Below are 24241 nucleotides of genomic sequence, written 5' to 3'. Positions count from 1 at the left end.
CTGGTGCAGTATTCTTAAAGTTGTAAGAGTTTTAGGTATCTTTTTACTCACTGCAAATTTTTTGAGATACCAAATATTATCTTCAGTTAGAATTTGGTAGAGTAGACTAACAGAAAAAAGGCTCCTGAGTAGGGTAAGAAAGAATTTTTTGGCATTTTATTTCTTCTTCCACATCACTTGTCTTATACAAAGTATTCATGGTGATATCTTTTCAAATTTTGACTTCAACCAAGTGGATTCACTATTTTTTTGGCATGTTATTCCTGCGTGACTTCGCAATATGGTTTGAAGATAACACAAGTGTTGGATCTGTTAGTCTGACCATCTGTGTTGGAGCTTGATTCAAGGCATTTGTTTGGTAGATAACACCAGTGATGATGGCACCATCACTGAACTTGAAATCACTAATTGTCATGTGGATGTGCCACCCGTCACTAAATGATGCATGTTTTAATTGATTGAGGTCATTGGTGCTGACTTCATACTTGCCCCTTTCTCTGCCATCAAGGTATGGATGTCCTCAATGATGCTGTTGACAAGGTTCTAGGCAATGTTGGCGAAGACCAGTGGACTCCCGTCAGAATCGAGGTTGCCGTGTCAACGGTCACTGTCACCAGCGTCAAGGTAAACATATATCCATCCATCCATCTTCATAGTATATCTCTATCTCTTATTTTCTCCCTCTCTATTTATTTCCATCTAGCAATATATGATTATAAGTGTATTTGCTTATTCATTTATATATTCATCTTTTTGTTATCCATCAAGCAGTTTAGTGACATTTTTAAAGTTCTAATTAAGGTTTTAACCTTATAAAGAAAACAAAGATATGCTTTATCAATTGCATTAAAGATATCATCGTTTTTTGTGTGTTGTTGTTCACCTTGTATTACCTGAAAATATCTCCCTTCGGAGAGCGTGTCATACTGACCAATGTCATGTGATCACATGATCAGTGCTCATATTGGAATGATTTGTATGTATTTTTCTCCTCTCTCCACTGAAGACCAAAGAGGTGGTTGCAGAAAACAGGATACGCTTCATGTCCTTCCTTGGCATTGGGCGAGATAGCAGGTATGTATGTCAAAGGTCATCCTGTTCATAGTGCAGTTCAAACCCATTTCACTGTATTTTGCATTATTTTTGTATTTCATTGAATTGAATTCAATCTTTATTTCTGATTCTATATATAGATATAAAAATACATATGAATATGAGCAAATTATATACTAAAGGGTAGATATAAAACAATGAAAATATTGACAAAACAAGGTGAGATTATGAAAAAGAAAAAAAAAACATGTGGAAAACTGATAGCATACTGTAGGTGCATAAAGAACACAAGATCGATGATTGAAAAATTGTATGTGTGTAGAAAGCCAGAATAGGCTTACGTTGCACATATTTTTGTTGTTATTATCCCTGTTAGCATTATGCCTGTAGCCATTGAAAAGAGTGGAAAAAAGAGCATACCGGTAATTTCAAACATGGCCCATATTTACAAAGGTATTGTAGATCAAATCCATGTACCATGCACATTTTGAAAATGTAAATTATGTGTAGTACTTCATGAACACAAATAGAGGACCTATTATGAATGCAGATCACAGATGCAGGTCGCACAGTTAAAATTAAGACTAGAAAGTAGAGACGTGACACCTTTACAATATACCATCTTTCCTTAAACCAACAGAGTTACCGAGAATAGAGATTCTTCACCTAGCTATTTAAGTACATCATGCATTCTCATGAGGGTAGATCAATGTGAATTCAGTCATCCATTTCACATGAAGAAGTTTCATCTTGTGGCGGTATGATAAATGGGGGCTTTTACACTCTAACAGATGAAACACAGGAGAAAAGAGTATGTAGAGGCTATGGTAAAATAAAAACAACAACTACAACAACACAAGACATAGTTGTGTAGATATTTCTACCATTGTATCCTGATAACATTTGCTCTGCAATATTTAAAGAGTGCACTGCACATCTCAAAAAGGAAACTTTGCTTTGGGTTGATTGTAGACTGCTGCTACACAGACAGACAGACAGACAGACAGACAGACACACACACACAGACACACACACACACAAAGAAAAAAAAAACTTCTTGCAGACAGAAATCAATCAGATTGGGGCTCACGCTGTTTGGGTTTCCTTCCCTCATAAACTTCCACTCCAGTGGACTATCGATGCGGCAGATGCTCAATTGTATTTGCGCAGCAAGGTATCTCGAGCCGTAATGCATCCCAAATTGGCAATAACGTCTCGATTTGCAAATTCAATTCCAAGAGGAGCACATGTATACCATCTGATGATGGTTGCGCGTACCTCAGTGGGGAATGTAAGGTTGCTGTGGGACCCTCTTCTCCCACAGTAATGTAGAACTTAGTCAAAGCGAGGGATGTAGAAGGAACTGTGCCTCATGAGATTACAACAGAGCCCCAGGTCTCCCAGATTCTACAAGAGACTAAAATATTTACTCTTCTCTTTTTTTTTCATGTCTTGACAAAAGACTCTAAAAGCCTTCATTATTTCAAAATTTGTTCCTCCTATTGAGCTTGCATACAACATGCAAGTGTTGCCCTGATAGCCTTTTAACCCGCTGAAGACGAGTGGCGAGTGTACTCGGGCAGGTGTCTATGGGAAATGCATGTTGTAGCGATATCAATCTGTCCTCAACGGGTTAATAATAATGATACAGGGTGCTTATAATGCGCCAATTCCACATAGCTAACGTGCTCAAGGTTAAGAGTCTCCCTGATTGGGATGTATCAATGCTGACATCTGTCGACTTAATATAGGATGAGATGTCATGATGTCTGATATATTTCTTTTCACCTGATTCCTAGTACTTCTGTGTGATGTGACACTCACTTGATAGTGTGGCTAACAAGAAGACAATGAGTGCTTCTTGAATGTTAGTAACCAATTTTGTGGAAGTTTCAGTAGAATGCACACACATGCAAAACATGTCCTAATGGCATTACAAAGATGCAGACCTGAATGTATGCTTCATTGTCACTAGAGTTTTATGATAATGATGTCTGTTATAATGGGAGCGCACTGTTGTAAAAGAAATTTTGCAATGGCTAACTAAATCTCATGTGATGTGCCAGACAGAAGCTACAAAATAACTTCCTGTATTGCATGCATTGGTGATGTCATCCTTAAAGTTTTCCACATCTTCTATATCTCTCTGTCTTTCTCAGGCATTTTGCCTACATCATGTGCATCGGGAAGAACAAGTTCCAGTGCCACGTCTTCACCTGTGAGCACTCGGCCGGTGGTCTGGCCAAGGCCGTGGAGGCAGCGTGCAAGGTGAGAGGATAGCTTGCAGCATCCTTTCTCCTCCTATCTTCCTATCTTTCTCTCCTTCCATGGCTTATATCACTCACACACTGTTTCTCTGTTGTATCTGTCAGTCTGTTTGTTTCTTCATCTCTCTCTCTCTCTCTCTCTCTCTTTCCGTATATCAGGCTATGTTTTTTTTCTTTCTTGTCTTCCCATCTATATGATGGTTTTCAGACTATGTTTCGTGGACACTGTTTTTAACAAGCATATCTCTTTCTCTCTCTCTCTGTTTTTCTGCCTTCGTATTCATATGTGTCTTTGATATGTTTGCTCTCACATTCTCTCTCTCTCTATTTGTATTCTACTTTCCTATTCCTTTCTATCTCCCTTTGTATATCTCTCAATCTCTCACTCTGTTCTGGGCTTTATTTGTGATGTCCCTTTTGTCTCATAGTATATGTCTCTGTCTTTACTTGTCTGTGTGTCTTTCTTTGTCTGTATATGTTTGTTTGTCATATCTGTCATTTCATTCTTGATCCTCAAATCTGTCTATCTCATCCAGTGTGTAGCATCTGTCTGTCTGTCTGTCTGTTTGTAACTCATCGATTCTTTCTCTTTCCCCAGTTTGCTCTCTTTTCCAACCTCTCCCTCACCAAATCTTCAGTTCTCCCCTCCAAACTCATCTCCATCCCCTCCCCCTCTTTCTCTCCAAACTTAAATCTCTCTCTCTCTTTCCCTCCCCCTTAATGTATCAGTCTGGGTAGCAGTCTATTTCTCCTCGTCTCAGTTTCTGTTTCCATCTTCTCCCCCTGGCCACGCCCCGATCCCTTCTTCATCCCACTCGCTGGTTAGACCGGGGTTGCCAGGCAACCCACATACTATCCACGATGTAGGACAGGGTGACAGATTAGATCAAAGAAAAAAACACATGAACTAGAATCCTATGTAAGTAATGTACTGGGCCTGATACAAATCATGCTGTCAATGAAATAGCGGCATCACACGAAGGCTGGTATAGTGAGCTCTAGACACATACCTGACTGGTTTTAATGGATGGAGTGGTGATACGCAAGACCTTGTGCGAGAGCAACGTGCTCGAAAGAATAAGTTTGTATAAACCTATTTACTACACTGATGTACTAAAAGTCGTGCTTTTCAGAAAGAATCAGATGCAAAGCCATAAATTCATTATTGAAAGCTCAAAGATTAGCAGATATAATGCAGGACATGAACCTGTTCAGTGAGAACTTAGCAGCAGTGTACAGTGGGCAATATTTGATGTCAAGTTGATATGCCCATATACAGCAAAAGCTATGAGCTGGTATTCTATGTTTCCCCTGTGGAGAAGCTTTGCTGAGCAGGGAACCATTTATGCTGTGTGAAAGTTTCTGTGGCAGACAAATTGGGCAGTTTGTCCTCATATCAGATGCTAACTACTGGAGATAAAAATGCAAATGACCTAGCCTACTCCCCAAAATGTCAGCATTGCTAGACACACAAGTGTAGAGACATACACTGTAAATTGGCCGTGCTTCATGGACTTCATAGTGCAATGGAGTACATGGTGAACCTATGCATACATTACAAGCTGTGGTATAGAAGGGAGCTGTTTTGTGACTTTACAAATAATGTTTTGGGGTTTTGTTTTGTTTTATTTTGTTTTGGGTTGTTTGTTTGTTTGTTTTTTGCTTATTTGAGACAAGACATGACTATATGCCTTGCAGAATCTAATGGAAAATTGATGCTTTAACAAAACAAAATGAAATCATCTTACACTACAAAGATGTTGAATGTATTAGTAATATTTTGCCCCCATATTTAGACATTGTCCGTTTCATGTAAAACCGTAGCATCAGGAAATAGTTTGCTACATTTGAAAGTATGTGAGAATCTGACCTTCACTTAATTAAGATTAATAAGATTGAAAGATGTATTGATTTGAAATCTATCATTGATCCTTTGCTTGATACATTGGCTTTGCCACATTGAAAGTTTCAATATTGTAAAACTTTGCTGTTAATCTAATAGATAATAAAAATTGTGCATAGTAACTGTTGATACTGATACTAGCTCCTTACTGGGTAATTGCTTGCTGTTGTAGAGTATTAGTTTTTTCAAAATCTTGACATCAGTAAGCCAATAAGTTCCTAAACTATGATTTACATGTATGTATTTCTATACATGCCAAAACGTACTGTGAAAAATATTGGAGTGAAGCCGCAAAGTTTAGCCTGCTCACATTTGATTCACATATTTTTTTTTTTTTTTAGGGTTAAGGGTTAAAGTATGGGACACGCATCCCATCAAGTCCAGGTGCAGGTGGAAATTAAGCCTTTCCCCTTAATCTGATGTTTCCTCCTCTTCGCTATCATACGCAGTCCTTTCACCGATCTATCGGACGTCCCAGAACCGAGACAATTGTCTTTGAGGTAAATCCTACCATAGAGTGCTGATTACACCCTTTACCATAGACATCAAAGCCATAAACCGAAGCCTTTTGCATCATAAAAACTATCCTCACCAAAAAAAAAAAAATCTTTACTGCATTAAATTCTCCTGAACAGTGGTTTGACACTATTTTTTTGTTCAGTAATACTCAAGTGCATGCAATTCCTATCCCTAATACATCATGTATTTTTTTTTTTCTTTTGTTTCATTGTCCTCCAATGTTGTTATTGTCAGTGTTGTTACTTCATTAATTTTTAGTCTGGTCATATATCAAGACAAATAAAATCCTGAGGACCTAACTAATTTTTTCCTCTTAAGTGTCTAGTGTGAACAGCACTCTTAATACCTCAATGACAATTGCCTGCTTTTCATTCTTTTCTTTACTGTTTCAATTTATCTCATGAATATATGATTTCTATTTTGTAACATGTACCGTGTCTTTCTTTTCATTGGTTTTGTGATGTTTTATCCACTCTTTTGGATTTGTTCAGAGAGTTTAAAAGTGAGATTGAAATGCTTTTTGAGAAGCTGCTTTGTTGGTTTTATTTAAATCTGTTTACAAGACTTTATAAAGTCTCTGTAATATGATTACATGGAAGATTTGCTTATGAAGATACACAAGAAGGGTTTTGAGGTAGTTATCACTTGGCCTTTCAAGTTGAATCTGCTTGAGAGAATTGAGTGAAAAATATCAATGAAGGGGATGATCCATTTGACTAATTCATTTTTTCTTTTTCTTTTTCTTTTTTTTTTTTGGGGGGGGGGGGCTCAGCCATATTTACCATATCAGGCATCTGTATGCACTTTATAGCTAAGGCTGTCATAAAGCAGGGTGACTGTAGATATTGGCATCATTTAGAAAATGAAGACAGAGTTTATGGAAAAGGTGAATAGTTTTTGACAGTAGGAATGCTTCTTGGCATGTCACAAACCTGAAATGTGTTGAGTGGTAGAGTAAAACGGTCAACTCCTCTCCCTATGGTGTGATGGTTGCCATGGTTTCCTGCATACATCTGACCCTTGAAAAATTCTCAGGTACACACCAACCTGAGTCTACATCATAATTCCTGGCCTAGAAGTGGGCTCATCAAACTTTAATCCTTTGAGGACCAATCCAAAGTACAAATACCTGGTCAAGAGCATGAATGGCTTATTCGGACAGTACTTCATCTCTCCATCTGGGCTTTGATGTCTAATATCCAAAATACTGCAGTGTGAGGCCATTAAAGAGTAGTACAAGTAGTATCCTTGGAGGGGAGATGAGGAAGCAGTTATGGGGGCCAACAGTTTGACAAGTGTTTCAGAAACTAAACTCAGGTGGAAGAGAGCATATCACTTGATTGTGTGTTTTGAAGTGCATCAAAGTGTAGGCCATTCTGTCTAATAAAGTGGAATGGTGGTGTATTTTGAATTTTACAAATACCTTGGTATATGAAGAGTAGTCGTAGGAGGAGCCTAGGATTGGTTGATGACTGTTTCTGAAATAAAGGAACATGCCAGGGAAAGGGACAAGTTCTGCTGCTTATGTTGTAATACTGTCTTTATGCCTCAATCTCTGTATGTCATTTCAGCTGCGGTATCAAAAGTGTTTGGATGCCCATCCCAAAGGCTCCCAGATCAACTCTGCCGACGGCAAGGTAATCAAGAGTCATATCCTATCGATTTCATGGTATCGTATGCTCTTCCAGGTTCGTCAGAGTAACGTAGTGGTCCATTTATGTCAGAATCAAAGCTGGCTTTGTGAGTATGATGATGTCAACAACATTGTGATGAGACACTGTAGCAAAATTTTGTATAAATGCAGAATTCATTCATGCCTTTGCGTGAGGATTAGTTCAATCTTGATTTTCAAGCACTTTAGATGCAACATTGACTTCATCTGAGTGAAAAAAAAAAAAACATGTCTTGTGGTTGCACATGGACATGCCTATCTCGTAACTTTCTTTGGTTTGTGAGAGAGTTAGCAATGACTCAGAGACATTTTTTTTTCATGAAAAAGATGAGTGAGGGATGTGGAAGAATTTCCAAACTCGACCAGTGGTATTTTCAGACTGTATCTCATCATTAAACCCTGCAGACAAAGCATATTCTTTTCTCCGGAGGAATTTACAGGTTTAAGGATTTGCATGATATGGTCTTTCTTTCTAAGGTCCTTTACAAAGATTGATTAGAAGCCATTTATATGCATAATAAGCTGAACTAATGGGATGGCAAGTCCTGTGTGTAGGAGACTGCTGGTGAGCAGGTTGGTACAAATTGTCAACTGATTTATATCCATGTATTTTCCTGCAGACATGGGGCTGTGCGTTGAAGACCGGAATCCAATCCCTCTTCACCAGGATCCACACCATGAGGTTACAGGGAAAGGAGGCCCCTATCAGTGCTGTCTAGGTTGCCTAGCAACCATTGGGAGAAGACGCAGTATAGTGATCGCTCACACTGGCAAAGCTTCATTGTTGTGTACAGTTGGTGCTTCGGAGAGATTACAAAAAAAATAAAAAATAGACATAATTCAAAAAGGCTTTAAGATGCTCCTGAGAGGAACATTACGTATGATATGTTTATATTTCTCAAGAATACTATGACTGACATGTATTGCCTGTGCAGTAAAAAGAGAGAAAAAACAAACAAACAAACGAATGATATGTCAACGACGAAAGACGCTGCAATGTATTAATGCTGACTGTTTGAACGTTGGTTATACATTCTTATGAGTAAGCTTGTAAAGGATCTATCTGTCATGACATTGTTGTTCTATCAAAAGATTGTGTGCTGTCTGATTGTGTGGCATGACGTCCAGCTTTGTCATGATGGCATTCTACTCTCTTGTACAGTCATGTGTCTATCTCTGTGATCACAGGATTCTTAAAGGACTATTGTTGCTTTATTTCTGGGAAAGAAACACACAAAAATAAAGCAAAAACACTCAAGAAAATGTAGTGGCAGTCAAGAAATTTTCCAAAACAAATCGGCAAATATGTGAGGAGTTCTGTATGTTACATCGCAACCAAATGGTCATCTTAATCATGAAGAAATCATTGCTCGAATGTGGATAGACAACTCTTTTTGATGTTGCATGCAGTATAAGAGGAGCAATGTTACAATGCATACATGTAGGTGGCGAAAATGTGTCATTGTAAAACAAAAACAAAAAAATACGAAAAAAAAATCATGCATATGTAGATTAAGATGGTTACCATTTGTCTGCTTCTTCATTCACTACAAAAAATGGGTAATTTCATGAATTCTGCGAGACTCTGCCAAGAGCTCCCGTCTTTCTCACAATCAATCTGAGAGTTTCACGAGATTTGCCCGTTACATTTTGAGGAGGGCACACGTCTCACCCACAAGGCACTGTCATGGGCACATATTGTACATAGGTATCATGGCGTGGAAGGGGGAGACCGGCCCATTCTGCCAGTCATGTTGTGTGAGCTGTAACTGTCAGAGTCAGTGCAAGCATTGTGTGTCTGTTTGTCCGTCTCGTTTGTCTGTCTGTTTGGAGACGACCTTCACAGAAGGAATTATAAACCTGAGACTCTTTGATGTTCATTACTCTTGCGGTGATGATGAAAATGTTGCTGTGTGTTCATTTCTATTCACATTTGACCATTGTGTAGTCATGAAGGACATTCAAAATGTCTGATTGTGTATCTTCTGTAACATACATATATTCATGTAACCAGCTTAATTGTTAACCAGTTTGGACTATTCTTCAAAAGAAATCATATAATGGAAAGGTCATATCTCAATGTCAGAATATAGTGTTATGTGGATCTGGTGGCATTCTAAACAATACAAACCTATGGTGATTATGTAGTGTCTAGCTAGAAGAATAGAATACATGCATAGCTCTGTCATTGTGCCCTTTATATGGATTATACACTTGACCAATATGCCCACTGTGTGCTTGTGTGTGTATGTAGAAAACTGTTTAAAGTGGTGTTGTGAAATCATATTACTCAAGAAACTATATAGCTTTCACTCTTGAGGCGCAATATTCTAGTCAAGATAGGTTTGTACATTCACCATGATGTCCAAGTCCATCCCAACACAGAGATCTGAGAGTTTCTGGATGAAACAAAAAGAAGATTGAGAACCGAGGGATCGGAAAGCACCAAAGCAAAGAGTGAGTAGTCCTAGGGGTGTGTTACACAGGGAGAATGGACGCAGAGAATTCGTTATCCAGGTCACTTCGCCGTGGTTTTAGGGTGTTTTGAATTGAGAGACATTGCACAGGGAGGAGCATAGATGAGTTTTGATCTACAAGACTTAACATTGGTTCCGTCAGACAGGGGAGCACTTTTTGTGTTTCCATGGCAACAGACAGAGTGGCAGATGACACAGATGATGTGTGAGTTGTGCCGGAAGGCTGGACGACAATGTCCCACCTTTGCAGATGAGATCAAACTCGCATCCTGAATGGAATGGAATCGTAAATCTTGACTAGGAATGAGTGGGACAATCGTCACCTTTTTTCTTCTTCTTTTTCATCTCGATGTTTGGGAATGATTGCAACTCAGCTGTGGAGCTCTGTGAAGGGCAGAGGAATGTCAGCATTGTATCAGCTGCCTGAGAGGAGAGTCAAGTATGAGCAGCTGGGAATTTTCATGACCGCAAATGCCTTGTTTTCTCTCACCCCTCAAGTCAGCTTGCAAGTTCTCAATGTCAGTGTAGCGGTCGACAGCTGGCGCGTGGAGCTCTCTCGCTCTGCAGAGCGTCGGCTTCCTGTAGCGGCAGTGCCACATATTCGGTAGAGATGCTTCTTCATCAAATGTAGTCTGTAATCTAAGCTCTGATCATCAGTGCCCAGCGTGCAGAGGATATGTATGATTCACACAGATGTTGTGCATTTAATCATTCCAGCGTAGTAGAGTAGCTAGTCTTGATGCCAGACAAGCTGTGTTTGGCTGTTTTGGGTTTTGTTTTTTTAAAGGTCAACATTCTTGTGTATGTGCTATGGATTGACGTTGTGGTGTGGAAGTAGTATATATACGTGTTTTAGGTGTTCAAGATGCATATTGCTTATTGCAAAGAAACTAGAAGATGTTTTACAAATTCTATATATTGTGGAGATATAGCAAACAAAATATGATTATGTACATCATCATAGAACTTGAAATATTATGTGTAGTCTTACTCTTAACTTTGCCAGTTTTCTCTCTGCTCCTATTTGCCAAATGAAATAGTTGTGTGATACAGGGCTAACATGTTTTCTTCCAGCAACTTAATGTGTTGGTGACCACAGATTCTGATCGATAACAAATAGATGTGATTTTCTTCGTGGAATTATACTGGATTCATATCTCCATGGTTACATAGTATTGCCGCCTCTATTTTTTTTCCTCGAATGATAAACAGCCTGTGGACCAGAGGTATCGAAGTTCAGAGAGTGAGCCATTTATGCCCTATTTGTATTGACCTTGGAAGTCAGTGAACGAATTGGGTTTTCCACAAACCCTATTGAATATCGCCTATTGTCAGCACCCTGCAAATGATATATAGAGATTTGGTTTCCGTCTGCAGAAATCAGTTCTGTCAGATTTATGATATGTTTTTATGTTCATTGTTTGAAATGAAAGATGGGGAATGGGGAGTTAGAAAATGCATGTGGCAACCTTAAAGGGCAAATGGGATGTTGAAGCCAAGGACTGAGGTGATTTCACTGGTTGGTATGTCACCATGCAAAGAAACATGTCCAATGCAGGAAGGGTGATTGGGTCCCCTAAAAACTTTGACCACTATTTGGACACTAGATGCAGTGTTGGAGATGAGGGCAGGGAACCTGAACATAGAGGATTTCACACTTAATAGTCTGGATCAGTGTGATACCAGCACAACCAATGGGAGACCGGTGGAAGACATGTTGGCCGGGAGAGAAAGTGGTCCCCGCATCTTTTGGAGGGCACGAGTGAATGGACTCATTGGACCAGCCTCCTGGAGTTTGTGGGATGAGGGGAGGGTAGAAGGCCTCCTCTAGTGTGACTCAAGTGTGAGAAGTTGAACTGTACATACAGAATTGGGGTGAGCCTGTGTAGCCAAGGCACAGTGCGCCCTCTCGAGCCAGATCCCCGTGCAATGTAGGCCGCTCAAGTTGCTGGCACGAGTGCAGGGCCTACCGCGATGAGCAGAGATTTTGCTGATGGCTGGTGACGTTAGCTGATAGTTTTAACCGGTTGAGTTTTCTTGTACATAAATAACTCTCATGTATGTTGTGTGTATATAACATTTGTAAGATATATTGTGTGTCACTTGGAGATCATCTGTGTACAATCAATGACAATTTCTGGTATCATTGTTCCCAAAATACCACAAATTTCAGTTACTGGCTCTAAAAAAAGATTGGACAAACTGTCATGCTACCATGTTGTGTATCTGTAGAGGCATAGTATATCCAATATACTCTAGTTCAATGTGCACTTCACTAGTAGCCATCTTCTTTCAGTAGGAACTAGTGTTTGTGTTTTTGTACAGATATTTTTGATTGAGCAATCAAGTGAATCTGAATTAGACTTTATCGTATTAACTCTGAAATTCTATGACAGTAATACTTTTTTTGTGTGTACAGAGAATAATCTTTCAGTATTTTGTGTTTCATTTGAAATTGAGTTTGTGGTTTAGTTGTAAAGAACTTTATTTTGATAAAATCTGTAGATTTGAAAGAGAAACTTTGACGGATGAAGATAGAGGGCGCCATGAGCGAGTGGTCTCGTTGCCCAAGGCAATTGTAATTGTATGGCTTGACAATGCAGACATGGGCCAACTGTTCCTTAGGTCACTTGTTCTATGACCAGCACATAGGCGCTTGCGAGCCCACAGCAAAGCTTGGCCAATCCATGCGTATGTTTGCACGACATGTGGTTCAGCACAGGGCTATCATTTGCCAGTAGATTGTGATATATTCTATGTGAAAAAAGCATTACCCGGTATGCGTTTGTGGTTGCAAGGGTAGTCAGTCTTTGCTCCCGAGTTTCAGTATGATGTATTCATTTTCGCGATCATTATGATGTGTATCTATAGGCTGAAAATATGTTATCTTATGTTGCTGCAGTAAGTGTAGATTGAGAAAATCTATTCTGTGTAACACATAATGGAGTTAGTTCTAGTTAATGTAAGTGACATTACCCAGCACAAGAGATAGCTAAATATGAGAGTTTATAATTTTCTGTATGCATCAGGATATGTATGGTTGGAAATCATCATATATATATATTGCAGTGTATTCTTATGTTATATGTTCATTATGTTGAAGGTGGACAATATCGAATCGACTATGCTTCCTTTGCAATGCATTTTGTTTTATTTTGTAGAATATCTTGTAGACATAACTGCCAAAAGAATATGGAGAATATTTTAAGATTTATGCATCTGAGAGTGTTTTATCAACAGAAAAAAAAAAATATGTGGGTTTTATTGTATGTTTTGTGTACCATAGCTAACTGTTTTGTTTATTGTGCTATCTTCAGTTGCTGTTGTGTGCTAGGGGCAGGCCAAGATTGGAAAGTAAAGACACACCACCCCATCAACATCACGTCACAGACGGTGTGCCAGTTCTTTTAAAAAAAAAGGAATGTTGTCATGGCAACAGAACAAAAAGGGGTCAGTGGTGTGCACTACTTGCAGGTATTGATGTGCAATTTCTTGAATTACTTTGATCGAAACGATGATAACCATTTTACACATCAGAAGCGATGGTTTTGTTTCACAAATGGAAAGCTGCATACAAGGCGAAATTTGTGCAACTGTTCATGAAAAGAATAGGCAGCTGTGACCAAAATCTTGACAATGAATCAACTGTCACAGCTTTAGGTCTTGCAGTAAAACAAAGGATTTAAATGTCGCACAATACCCACTTAGTTTTACATAGCTTTTGACAGATGTCTCCCAATTGTTGGGTTATCAGTTAAATCTTAAAATTCAAGGATAAACATTTGCATGATTATGTCCTGGAAACAAGAAAAAAAAAAAACAATATCAGAAATGCAAGACCATATGTTTTATGGCATCATTTCTTGGCACATTTGTGTCGGATATGTTTCAGAGCCCATCTTTGGGACAGTGCGGATCTTGCCAAATCCTGATCGGTTGTCAAGAACCTCAAACTGTGCATTCTCAGTGATTGCATTGCCATTATTTAAGAATAGGACATTATATCACATTTTGGCTCTATTTCGTTAAGCAGCAACTGCAACACATAAACATTTCTCTTGGATATACAGTACATATAATAGCAATGTGTTTGTGTGTGTGTTTGTATCTACAGTTTCATTTTCCCCTCACTTAAAACTACGAGTGTGTTATTGTGCCCTCGTGTCATGATTTTTCAGTTTGAAAGATTTATTTTTGTACAGAATGAAAGAAAAAGGGGGACTCAAAAAAGTTGAGGACTGTATGGAAAGGAAGGAGTAGCTGACCCTCCGGGGTCACATAGGAAGGTTGCACTGATGGCTGTCATCATATCCATTCCACTCCCTGTCAAAAATCCTCGAAAAATATAATGTATATAAGAAAAGGAATGGTTGAAGGCATTTTTTTTTTGGGGGGGGGGGGGAGTTCTTGGTGTGATTGTTTCTTTTAACATTTCTTTTTAGAGGTCAGTTGTGAGTAGACAAGTTGCCAAGTGTTAGAAAAAAAATAATTTCACTGGCAACACAATTTCAAACTTTCACAAATTGTTGCTGGTCTAAATCTGTGATGGTGAAGTCATTCTAAAGAAGCAGAAGTAAACATTGACTGCTCCGACATAGTTCTTTTCTATCTTAGGATCATCAAGTGCTTGTAATCACTGTGGATGTTGACCGAGCATAGCTTCTATAAATTGCATCGAAACATGTAGATACAGATTGGTGTGCATTTCAATCCGCAAATTTTAACGGAAAGAAAACTTTCTCATCTGTTTACTTCATTATAACATGTAAAATCTAGTGTTCTTTTTATTCCTTTTTTCAACATAAATGTGCATCAGGAGTGTGTTTAGAAGTCAAAATTTACTTGCGTGTGTGTGTATGTGTGTGTGTGTGTGTGTGCCCATGTGTGTTTTGGGAATGCGTCTAACCACCCTTACTGTTTTCATTTTTTTTTTGACCAAATGATATTTCTCATTGTGTGGAAAGTGAAAAAAAAAACAAAAAAACAAAAACAGAAACAGAATAACAATGAATTTAAAGCACCCAACATTTTGATGCTGTAGTACCTGCTGTCAGTAAAAGGCAAGTTCCTTCATCTGCAATCTGTCTTTTTCAACATGGTGATTTTTTTTGTTTGTTGTTGCAACAGTGCAAGATGGTCATGACAGGTCAACCTAGATTGGTTATCACTTTTGACTATCTGCTCTGGTGTGTTCCCACTGTCACATCCATCATAAAGTTCCCACCCACGTGTTTCAACATAGTGTGAACATGACAGTCATACCCAGAAAATATCAGACTTGGATTTACCAGGACTATTCTACAATGAGGCAATACCCGTTATCTATGTCTGTGACACTGAAGTCACGATGGCACGTTTCCATATTTTATGTTACATCTCCAAATGGAAGTTGATGAGTACAGAGGGAAAAAAATTCTAGTAGTGAGTGAATGGATATTCCCTTTCTTGAAATCCAATCTCTCAGTGTAGTTAACTTCTGAAGTTATTTTGCTAAAATGAATGGTTCTTGCCATAGGTACATGTCCTTGTGAAAAGCTCAACAGCTTTACAGTAGAATGCTATGTATTTCAGTTCTAGTCCAAGCTGTAGATGCAAACTATAAAAGGCTTTGTGTGAAATGTGAGTACCATGGTATTCTGCTTTCTACCCTGTGTTCAATGAATGGGGGAGGGGGGTTGATGGAAAGAATGGTGGGTTTTGAACTCCTGAAAAAAAAAAATGGTTTCTGTGCTTACACTATAGTATATCCATATCCAAGGTCTCTCTAGTATGTATTGATTGTGAGTAAGCTAATGAATTTCACTGTAAATCAGTTTAATTACATTGCACTGGTGCACAGAAGGATTTCACACAGAAATTTCACTACAGTTTACAAGACATTTCACAAGAAGACCTGGCGGAATAGATAGCATGCAGACAAATCGAGAATGAAATATTTTTTAGCAGAAGGCACATTTGGTTACTCGCGCTGGAAGTAGACATTTTGACAGAGGACGAAAATTTGATGTTTTACAGTAAATGTACCCATAATCTACCCTTACTAGTTATGGTATTTGCTATCAGCCACACACACAGATTGTAGAGCTTATAGTGAAGCACAGACTAAGAGGCAACGAAACTATATTTGAAGATTCCCTCAGTGCAATGTAATTTCCTTGTATGCCTTGAGTAGATGTCGTATAGCTGTAGTTTAGAACAATCGAGAATCGTACCAAAACTATAATGTATACACAGAATGCACATTTATATTTATACTTGTGTGTATATGGACTGAGCAGAATACAATTCTAGCATAAAATGCACAAATGAAGCAGCAGTATGCACAACTAGATAACATCTAGACTAGATAGAACCATTTCAGATATTACCAGTCACATGGCACTGCTGAACATGTGTCGGGAGACCAGTTTCTGTACTATGGCAAGAACCCAGAATTGCAGGGGTGGAAATTGACTTTGAAGGGGGAAAAACAAACAAACCCAAGAGAAAATCTCATCCAGGTACAATATTCCAGATGAAGTAATTGTGACGGTATTGTCCTAAAGAAACATAGACAGCACAGTGTTTATCTGTATGCCATTTCAAATTTCAAATAACAATACTTTTCAGACAGTCGTGTTTTACATTCTGTGGCGGTTAAGTGTTCTTCATAATGTATGTACATTACTTGTCAATGAGAAATAAATGTTGCACTAAAAATAACCTGTGTCTCATGTACTTTGTGTTGTTTTTCTGTGTCTGATGTTGTACTGGTAAAAGTTTGTTTAGTTTTGGGTTTGAATGAAAATATCATCTCTTCAACTTGAATCAGAAGTTTGCCCAATAATGACCCCAAAACTGCCAAGGTTTGGTTGAAGTGTAGGAGTGTAGTTTATCATGGGTTATAATAGAAATACCTGTATCTCATTTCATCATAATTTTTCACAATGTAAGCAAACTTTGCCCTATAATCAAGACTATTGCAAGAAACTAGCCACAACTTGGCTGACATGTCCATGACTTGTAAAATGAAACTTGGTCATCTACCTTAATAATGTATTGAAATTCATATATCCAAGATCTATTGTGTTTTTATTGTGATAAGGAATCCATGTGTTTTCATGAACAATTATGTTATAAGACGGAGGATTGCCATGATCAATAGACCTACTTCCCGGACATTCAAATTTATATCAATAATTTTACAACAAAGGCTATATCTGACATCAGAGTAAGCTATGCCTGATATAGCAATAACAAATGCATGCCAACTGGATTCCGAGTATAGAGCTGTAACAAATAGTGAAAACAGGTAAACTGGATGGGTGCACATCACGAGTCTGACACCCATGAGTCATAGAGCCCACGAGTGACATTGTAGACACTAAGTGAACAGGCCCATGAGCTCAACATCACGCCAAATAGGCCGATTTATACGGTCCACCAGTTCGACACCTGGCAAATAAGCCCCACAAGTATGACAATAGGCAAGAAAGGCCCACGAGACTGACATAATATCACAGGACTGAACCCGTTGAGGATGGGCTGATTTTGCTACAACACGCATTTCCCATAGACAACTGCCCGAGTATACTCGGGACTCGTCTTCAACGGGTTAATGTATGCAGTGTCAGTCTCGTGGGTATTTTTTTTTTTTTTTTTTTTTTGATAGCATCGGACTCATGGGCCTTATGCCTATGACTCATGAACCTTTTTTTTACTGTTGCGCTCATGGCCCTTATGACTCGTGGGTGTCGGGCTCCTGGGATGACCCCAACTGGATAGCTTGTAGGGAAAATTACAATGTAGCTATAAATTGTAACATGTGTAAAAAATGAAGAGAAAAGGAAAAAAAAAAAGATTAGTGATTGTCTTACATATCATATCTGAACATATATAATACACATTCAAAATATCTAACATACAACAGATATGGTATGATTATGTGTGTGAAACAAAATCTGAAAAAAAATTGAAAATAGAGGAGCAAAAATGAAATGCAATTCTGACCTCATGAATGTTGAATGATATATATATAGATCTACAACTACATACATAACACACAAATCAACAATGGTTGTGTTCTTTCAAAGAATTTAGTTTATTCTATGCCAGATAATACAAGTCTCTGTACAATGCTACAAGTTAAATGCATAAAGTGGCTTACAAGTAGGAATGTAACAATACATTTCTCTAATTCTTTCCTTAATAAATGGGAAAAAATGCAATAAAACCCTGGTAATTCATTGGCAGCAAGCACATGGTAAATTTCAAGATATACAATGTTTTAAGAGAAAGCATGAAATAGTACACTTGAATGTAGACCCAGCATTGAGCTGTATCATCTTTCCAACACTGACACTACCTTCACAATCCCAAGGCACTTGCATGTTTCATACATTGCACTATACACACAAATGACATGGTGTACACATCCCTGACAAAGCTATAGATGTTAATTTCTTGGGGTGTTCACACTGGTGTAAGAGAGAGTTCTCCATGAACTGCTATATAATAGTAAATCTGCAACCAACCCACTGTGCACATAGCCAACTGTGCAAGTCATGGAAGCACTAATATAGCTTGGTGAACCATCGGTGTACAGGGGGAATAACGAGGGTCTTCCCGTAAAATTTCGCCAAAGTATAAATGACTTGATTAATCTGGTCAACAGAATGCGGACAGAATGACTTTATGACTCATAAAAGTCACTTCTTGAGCTTTTGCATCGACAGACGGACAACCATGGTCCTTAGATGAAGGGGTGGGCAAGTCGAGAAACTTATTAACCAGCTGGGATAATAACAATCTACACTGACAATACTGACAACAAAGCTATCTGACAAGATATAGCAGCCAAAGAGGGCGCTTTTGATTATGTCCAGACAAATCAATGATTATGTCCAGACAAATCAATTCCCTATCATCACTGCAAAGTACTGATAAAAAGAATATTTGTCTACATTCCAGGAAAACAAAAGCTTTGTATTCACAATGGTGGTACTGTTATCACTACAATTATATTTCCTTATGACAACAATACACTGTAACTTTGCACATGTGGTTCTGAAATTAATGTTTGTGGGTTTTGTTTTGTTTTTAATTCTTTGAACAGCATCAAATGCTTTATCTTTATAACACTATCAAGAAATACTGGACACACCAACTGAAAAAGCTCCCATGTAACTTCTCAGGGTTATTTATGTGTGAATACCTGTAAGCTGATAGGACTAAAAAGACCCATCACCCCCCCCCCCCCCCCCAAAAAAAAAAAAATCAAATATAAAAGAAATCATTACCACAAGGAAAAAATAAGAACATTATGTAAAAATGCATATTGACTCTTACACTCACTGTCCTTGTTCAATAATGTTGTACATCAACAACTCTAATGACAAGTTTCTTCAAGTATGTTCTTATTGGTATGAACACAGAATACACCCTGTAGGTTTACTGTTAACAAACTGGAATTGCTGAGCAACTGGTAACCATACAAGCTGTTACTGTGGTCAAATGTCAGACACATTTTCCTCTTCTCTTGAAAATGTGGCATACCTTCCCTCTCTCTGTGCCCAGGCATGTGAACCAAATTTACAGTTAAAATGAGCACTGTGACACATTTAGTGATTTCTACGACCTATACATATATATATTCCTTTTTCACTGGACGGCTTAAGGGCTGCTTAACAAGGCTACTGGTGATCATGCACTATCAGATTTTATATTCAGTTATTATTGCTTTATTTCACATTGTCTCTCAATGGAGTTGTGAAGATTTTAAGTATATTGCATTATCATGCACTATGCTTCGGACAATCTGTCGAGAAACATCTTTGATTATTAACACTCTCCCACATTTAATGATGAACTGTGCCTAACCATGTATCTAAACAGTTTTTTTTTAAGCCTTCATAAAAGTGATGGTGTAGAAAGAAAGACAGACAACCACAATTGGAAATCTGAAGAACGGTTTCAAGTCTAAGCAGCACTGTTTTGTGGGTGCTTTTCTTTTGTGAAAGAGAATGGGGGAAAAAAGTAGCTTTAATATCTCTGCAGATCCTTGATATCTCTGATCATTCAGTGATACCTGATAAGTGATTTTGCAAAATGATGGCAGGCAGTCTGTAATTCGTCTTAACCTCAACATAGCATTATTTTTTATAAAAAGGCCACAAACTCAAACATTACAATCTTACATGCAAGACTACACCAAAGCAATATCTAAAAAAAAAAAAAAAACATTTTCCCACATGCATTTTTGCTTTGCTTTTATTTAGTTTAGGGCTAAGGGATATTTTATTTCCTATTTAGCATAATAAAAAGTCACACCATTGTAGCTCCTTTACAAGGATCTTGATGAGAGCATAAACTTGTCCAAGATAAAATGCCTTTGCTACCTTAGACATAAGACCATCCAGGGGAAAACAGTTAGACAAAAACTCATGCTTCATCTAAAACCAACAATGCAGCAATATCAAGGATCTTTCTACAACAATACCAAACAGAACAAACTTCATAATGCACTCCGGATTTTGCTTTAAAGTATCAGACAGCTCAGTTCCCAAACTTCAACATTTCTTCTTAAAAATATTTTAAAACAGGGCAACAAAATGAACTTGCCTTCTCTGCAGCAAAAAGTTCCATTGCCAACTAAAGCGTAGAGTTCCGTGTATATGGTGCCCTTTTTGACACAACAGAAAATACCAAATTTGGGGTTGCATCTTACAGAGAAGTACAAGAAAATCTTGGCAATGGTTGCCACGTATGTCGTATGTAAACCCTGTCTTATGAAGTCAGTGCACTGCTAGAATTGCGTACAATTACATATATGACTATGTAGTACCTGTGTGAAAATAAATGGAAAAGACATTTAATTTGACACTTTATAATGCATTTTAATACCATTCAGCAATATGAACTCATATATATCATATCTCACTTTATCAGTGCTACTGTTTTACCATTACTCTGCTGGCTGCTGTTGTGAAAATGCGACTGAAATAATTGGTAGCATAGATATTCCTAGTCAATATATAATAGCATCTGTAGTGGCATAGGCAGAGTATCCCTACGAAAAAATAAAAACTTTGACCTTAATGAGTACCCTTCACTTTTCAGCAATGAAAGTACCACTTCTTGGCGATGAAAGTAGAAAAGGAAGGGGGGTTGGGGGGATGGAATACTATGTGGGATGTGGCATGAACGCTTTCAGCATATTTACATCATGTGTGCACACATGCACAAGATTTTTGTTAGGAATTTTCATTGTTTTTTTCTTGCCAGCTCCGAAAGTCAGGGCGCACCTGGTACACGAGAGGTATATACACAGAATCTTATAGTATCTTATGTATTGTGCTTTATCGTTTAATCACTTACATTGCATTTGTTTTACCTCATCACAAAAAAAAAAAACAAATAAATAAAATCATTGCAGGAATTGTTTTCTGACATACACATGAAAAATTAGCCACATTTGAGACAATTTTGTCATTACGTTGCATGAAGATACACATAATCAAGGTAATTCAATGCGAATATAGGAAATTAACATTAAAGAATTGAATTCAATTGATGTAAAACAAGCAACTCATAGTAACTTGTGTCCAGAGACACTTTCTGGCAAGAAATATGAAAACTACCGGATTGCCATCACAAAATATTGCATTTACCAACCCACAAGATGTGACCAGCATTCACACAAATGGTCATAACTACCATGTTGCATTTAATCAGTGTTTGCGTCATTGAGAATACACTCCTTCTAGCCTGAATTCACAGGAACACCATAGCTACATTTGGATGAATGAGCACAGTGTGTGTAAGCAAAGTACAAATGTATACCACAGTCATAGCACACATTTAATTAGAAAATTCATCTTTGTTGGCTTGTTAGGGTGTTAGTAGTGAACATAGTGATGAGTTGAATTTTCATGGAAAAAAAAAGAAGGTAGTTTCACTACCAAACTTTACTTTCATTATGGTGTTGGCTGAATTTCTGTAACAGGAACCATCACACAAATGTATGAAACTTAAGATTGATTTTGTCTGATAATCAAACTTGTATCAGAGGACATGAACTGGAACCCTTCACACCCTGTGTATGTATCAACATTCTTTGCTTTGTCTTTGCCTTCTCACATGGATCTATTCCAAGTTCTTGCATTTTCAAATTACCATGCAGCTAAGGTAGTGCTATCGAAAAGAAAACCCTTATTTACGCGTTGAAAAAAAGAAGATACAGTCAACCTTGGCTCAGTCGAATCTATTTGGACTGAAGAAATAGCTTTGACTTAGAGAAAATTCGACTAATGAGGGATTAAAATCAATAGAATACAAAGAGAAGAGAACTTGAAAAGACCTTCGACTTAGACGATTATTCGACTTATGCGAGGTCGACTTAAGCAAGGTTGACTGTATATTCCTTTGTATTAGACATGAAAAAGTAAACTACACGACAAAGCACAGTTTCACTTGGTAATGTGAAAATTATCTTCCACTTTTGGGCCATGTTGAATGTTACCTCAACAGGCAAAGAAACAAAGTGAAAAACCAACCACTAGTGTCTACACTCATCCACAGACCTCAGCAGGCTGGACTCAAACTTGGCTACAGAGACCATTTGTGTGAGCACAGGCCACTAGTGTCCAATGCAGAGATTTGTGCTGGTCAGATTGCAAGTTATTTCAAGAGATGTTTGAGGTAACAGATCACGAGAAAACAGACAAACGAAAAGTACTTTCCTCATATAACAGCACAAGGAGCCACATTTTGCACACATTAGAGGCACAAATCTTGCCTGCTTTGTGACATAAAACAGATATGTTACTTGGGGAGCTTCAAGTAATCTTCCAATGGACATTATCTAAAACAATCACACTTTGACGAAAGCCATCAGTGGCTTTGATGATTAAAATCTTTTAAAGAGAAGACATGTAAAATGAAAAATACATATGAAAATAAATTATACAATGAAAACAAATGGTGTAAGTTGTGATTCATCCAGGTAACGATCAATAAAGGAACCAAAATTAAATTGATTCATCTGGACTTAACGTTTTACTTCCAAGAACAGTTTCACGTCAGATCCTGGACGCTTCATCGGCGACTGACTTCCAACAATAATGTCGGTAGTGCGTCTGCGCCAATTAGCAACAACGCCTTCCCGCCATCAAATCAGACGAGCTGATGAAGCATCCAGGATCGGACGTGAAACCGTTCTCGGAAGTAAAACAGTAAGTCCAGATGAATTGATTTAATTTTGGTTCCTTTATACAGTGAAAAATACATATGAAAATAAATTCACTCTACTATGGCACTATCTCACAAGAGTCTTTGGAGTAAACTATGAAAATATAGTACAATGTCCATACTAGGGGGAAACTTTAGAGACTTCAGTAGTCCACATGACAAAAACATACCAGGCAATGATGACGATTTGAAGGAAGGCGTCATATCTCTGATTTCCCGTAGCAGACTGCATAAGACCGCGATATGCTGGGTGATATATTGTGATATATTGTGGCAGTCAAATGTGAGCCATGCTCAGAACCACAAGCAGATGGCAAATTTGGAGTAGCCTTTATCAATGTCTAAATTGAGTAACATACTCCTGATTTCCTAGGTTTCACATGAGACATAAAATATAAATACATTAAGAGTCATCTTTCTTCTGATAGGTCTGGGGAGAGAGAAAAAAAGAATCAGATTTTGGCACACTCTGGTTGTTTCGAGACACATCATGACATGCATCTTGATGGAAGTATGCACTTTGCGGCTTGTGATTCATCACCAATAATTCAATTTACACTTCCCACATTCCTGTAGGCAGCATAGGTATAAAGCACAATTAACTCATAAACATTGTGGATTAACAATGAGACACAAAACAATCATTTCAGCTTTTACTCATAGAAATGTGTCAGAATGGAGGATTCAGGCCATGATAAAAAGGTTAAAACAACTCTTGACTTCACAGGCCCGAAATACCTGGGAAAATGGAAGTTCATAGGAGGATCTAAAGAACTTAAAGCTTCATCGTATCCCTCTCCACTGCCCCAACGAACAACTCCGCTGCAAAACCCTCATTCCTCCCTACAGCATGTGAGGTGTATGATACCGAGGTCTTCATGATAATGATGGGTTGCAGGAAAATTGATGAAAACAGAGAAAACAGGGAGGCAGTAGAGGAGGTGGAAGAAAGGGTGGCAGGGACATAGGAGGGAAAGAGAGGAGAGGGGAGGAGGATGAGGGGTAGGAGTAGGAGGAGGATGAGTAGGGGGAAGAGGGGGAGCAGGAGGAAGAAGGGGAGGAGGATGATATAAGGGAGAGGAGGAGGAGGAGGAGGAGGAGGAGGGGAGGATATGAGAAAAAG

The 24241-nt window shown here is 38.2% G+C and overlaps 1 protein-coding gene across 4 annotated transcripts in view; it reads left to right on the top strand.

The window, feature by feature from the left end:
• The window catches only part of LOC139721107 (uncharacterized), a 196555-nt gene extending 186803 nt beyond the window's left edge, over window positions 1–9752 (top strand). For 3 of the 4 annotated variants that reach the window (XM_071632438.1, XM_071632436.1, XM_071632435.1), the window contains 6 exons: window positions 509–624; window positions 1007–1074; window positions 3213–3321; window positions 5673–5723; window positions 7314–7379; window positions 8035–9752. In XM_071632438.1, the coding sequence (XP_071488539.1) occupies window positions 509–624; window positions 1007–1074; window positions 3213–3321; window positions 5673–5723; window positions 7314–7379; window positions 8035–8133 (509 nt within the window). In that variant the 3' untranslated portion in view covers window positions 8134–9752. The remainder of the gene's footprint in view (window positions 1–508; window positions 625–1006; window positions 1075–3212; window positions 3322–5672; window positions 5724–7313; window positions 7380–8034) is intronic. The other variant, XM_071632437.1, reaches the window with a different exon arrangement.
• Window positions 9753–24241: the final 14489 nt, after the last annotated feature.

This window comes from Diadema antillarum, unplaced genomic scaffold (assembly GCF_040938485.1).
Source record: "Diadema antillarum isolate AM-2024a unplaced genomic scaffold, OU_Dant_1.0 scf00000138, whole genome shotgun sequence".
NCBI classification, from domain to species: Eukaryota; Metazoa; Echinodermata; class Echinoidea; order Diadematoida; family Diadematidae; genus Diadema; species Diadema antillarum.
Note: the sequence above shows the minus strand (reverse complement) of the source record. Positions and strands in the feature narration are given on the sequence as shown.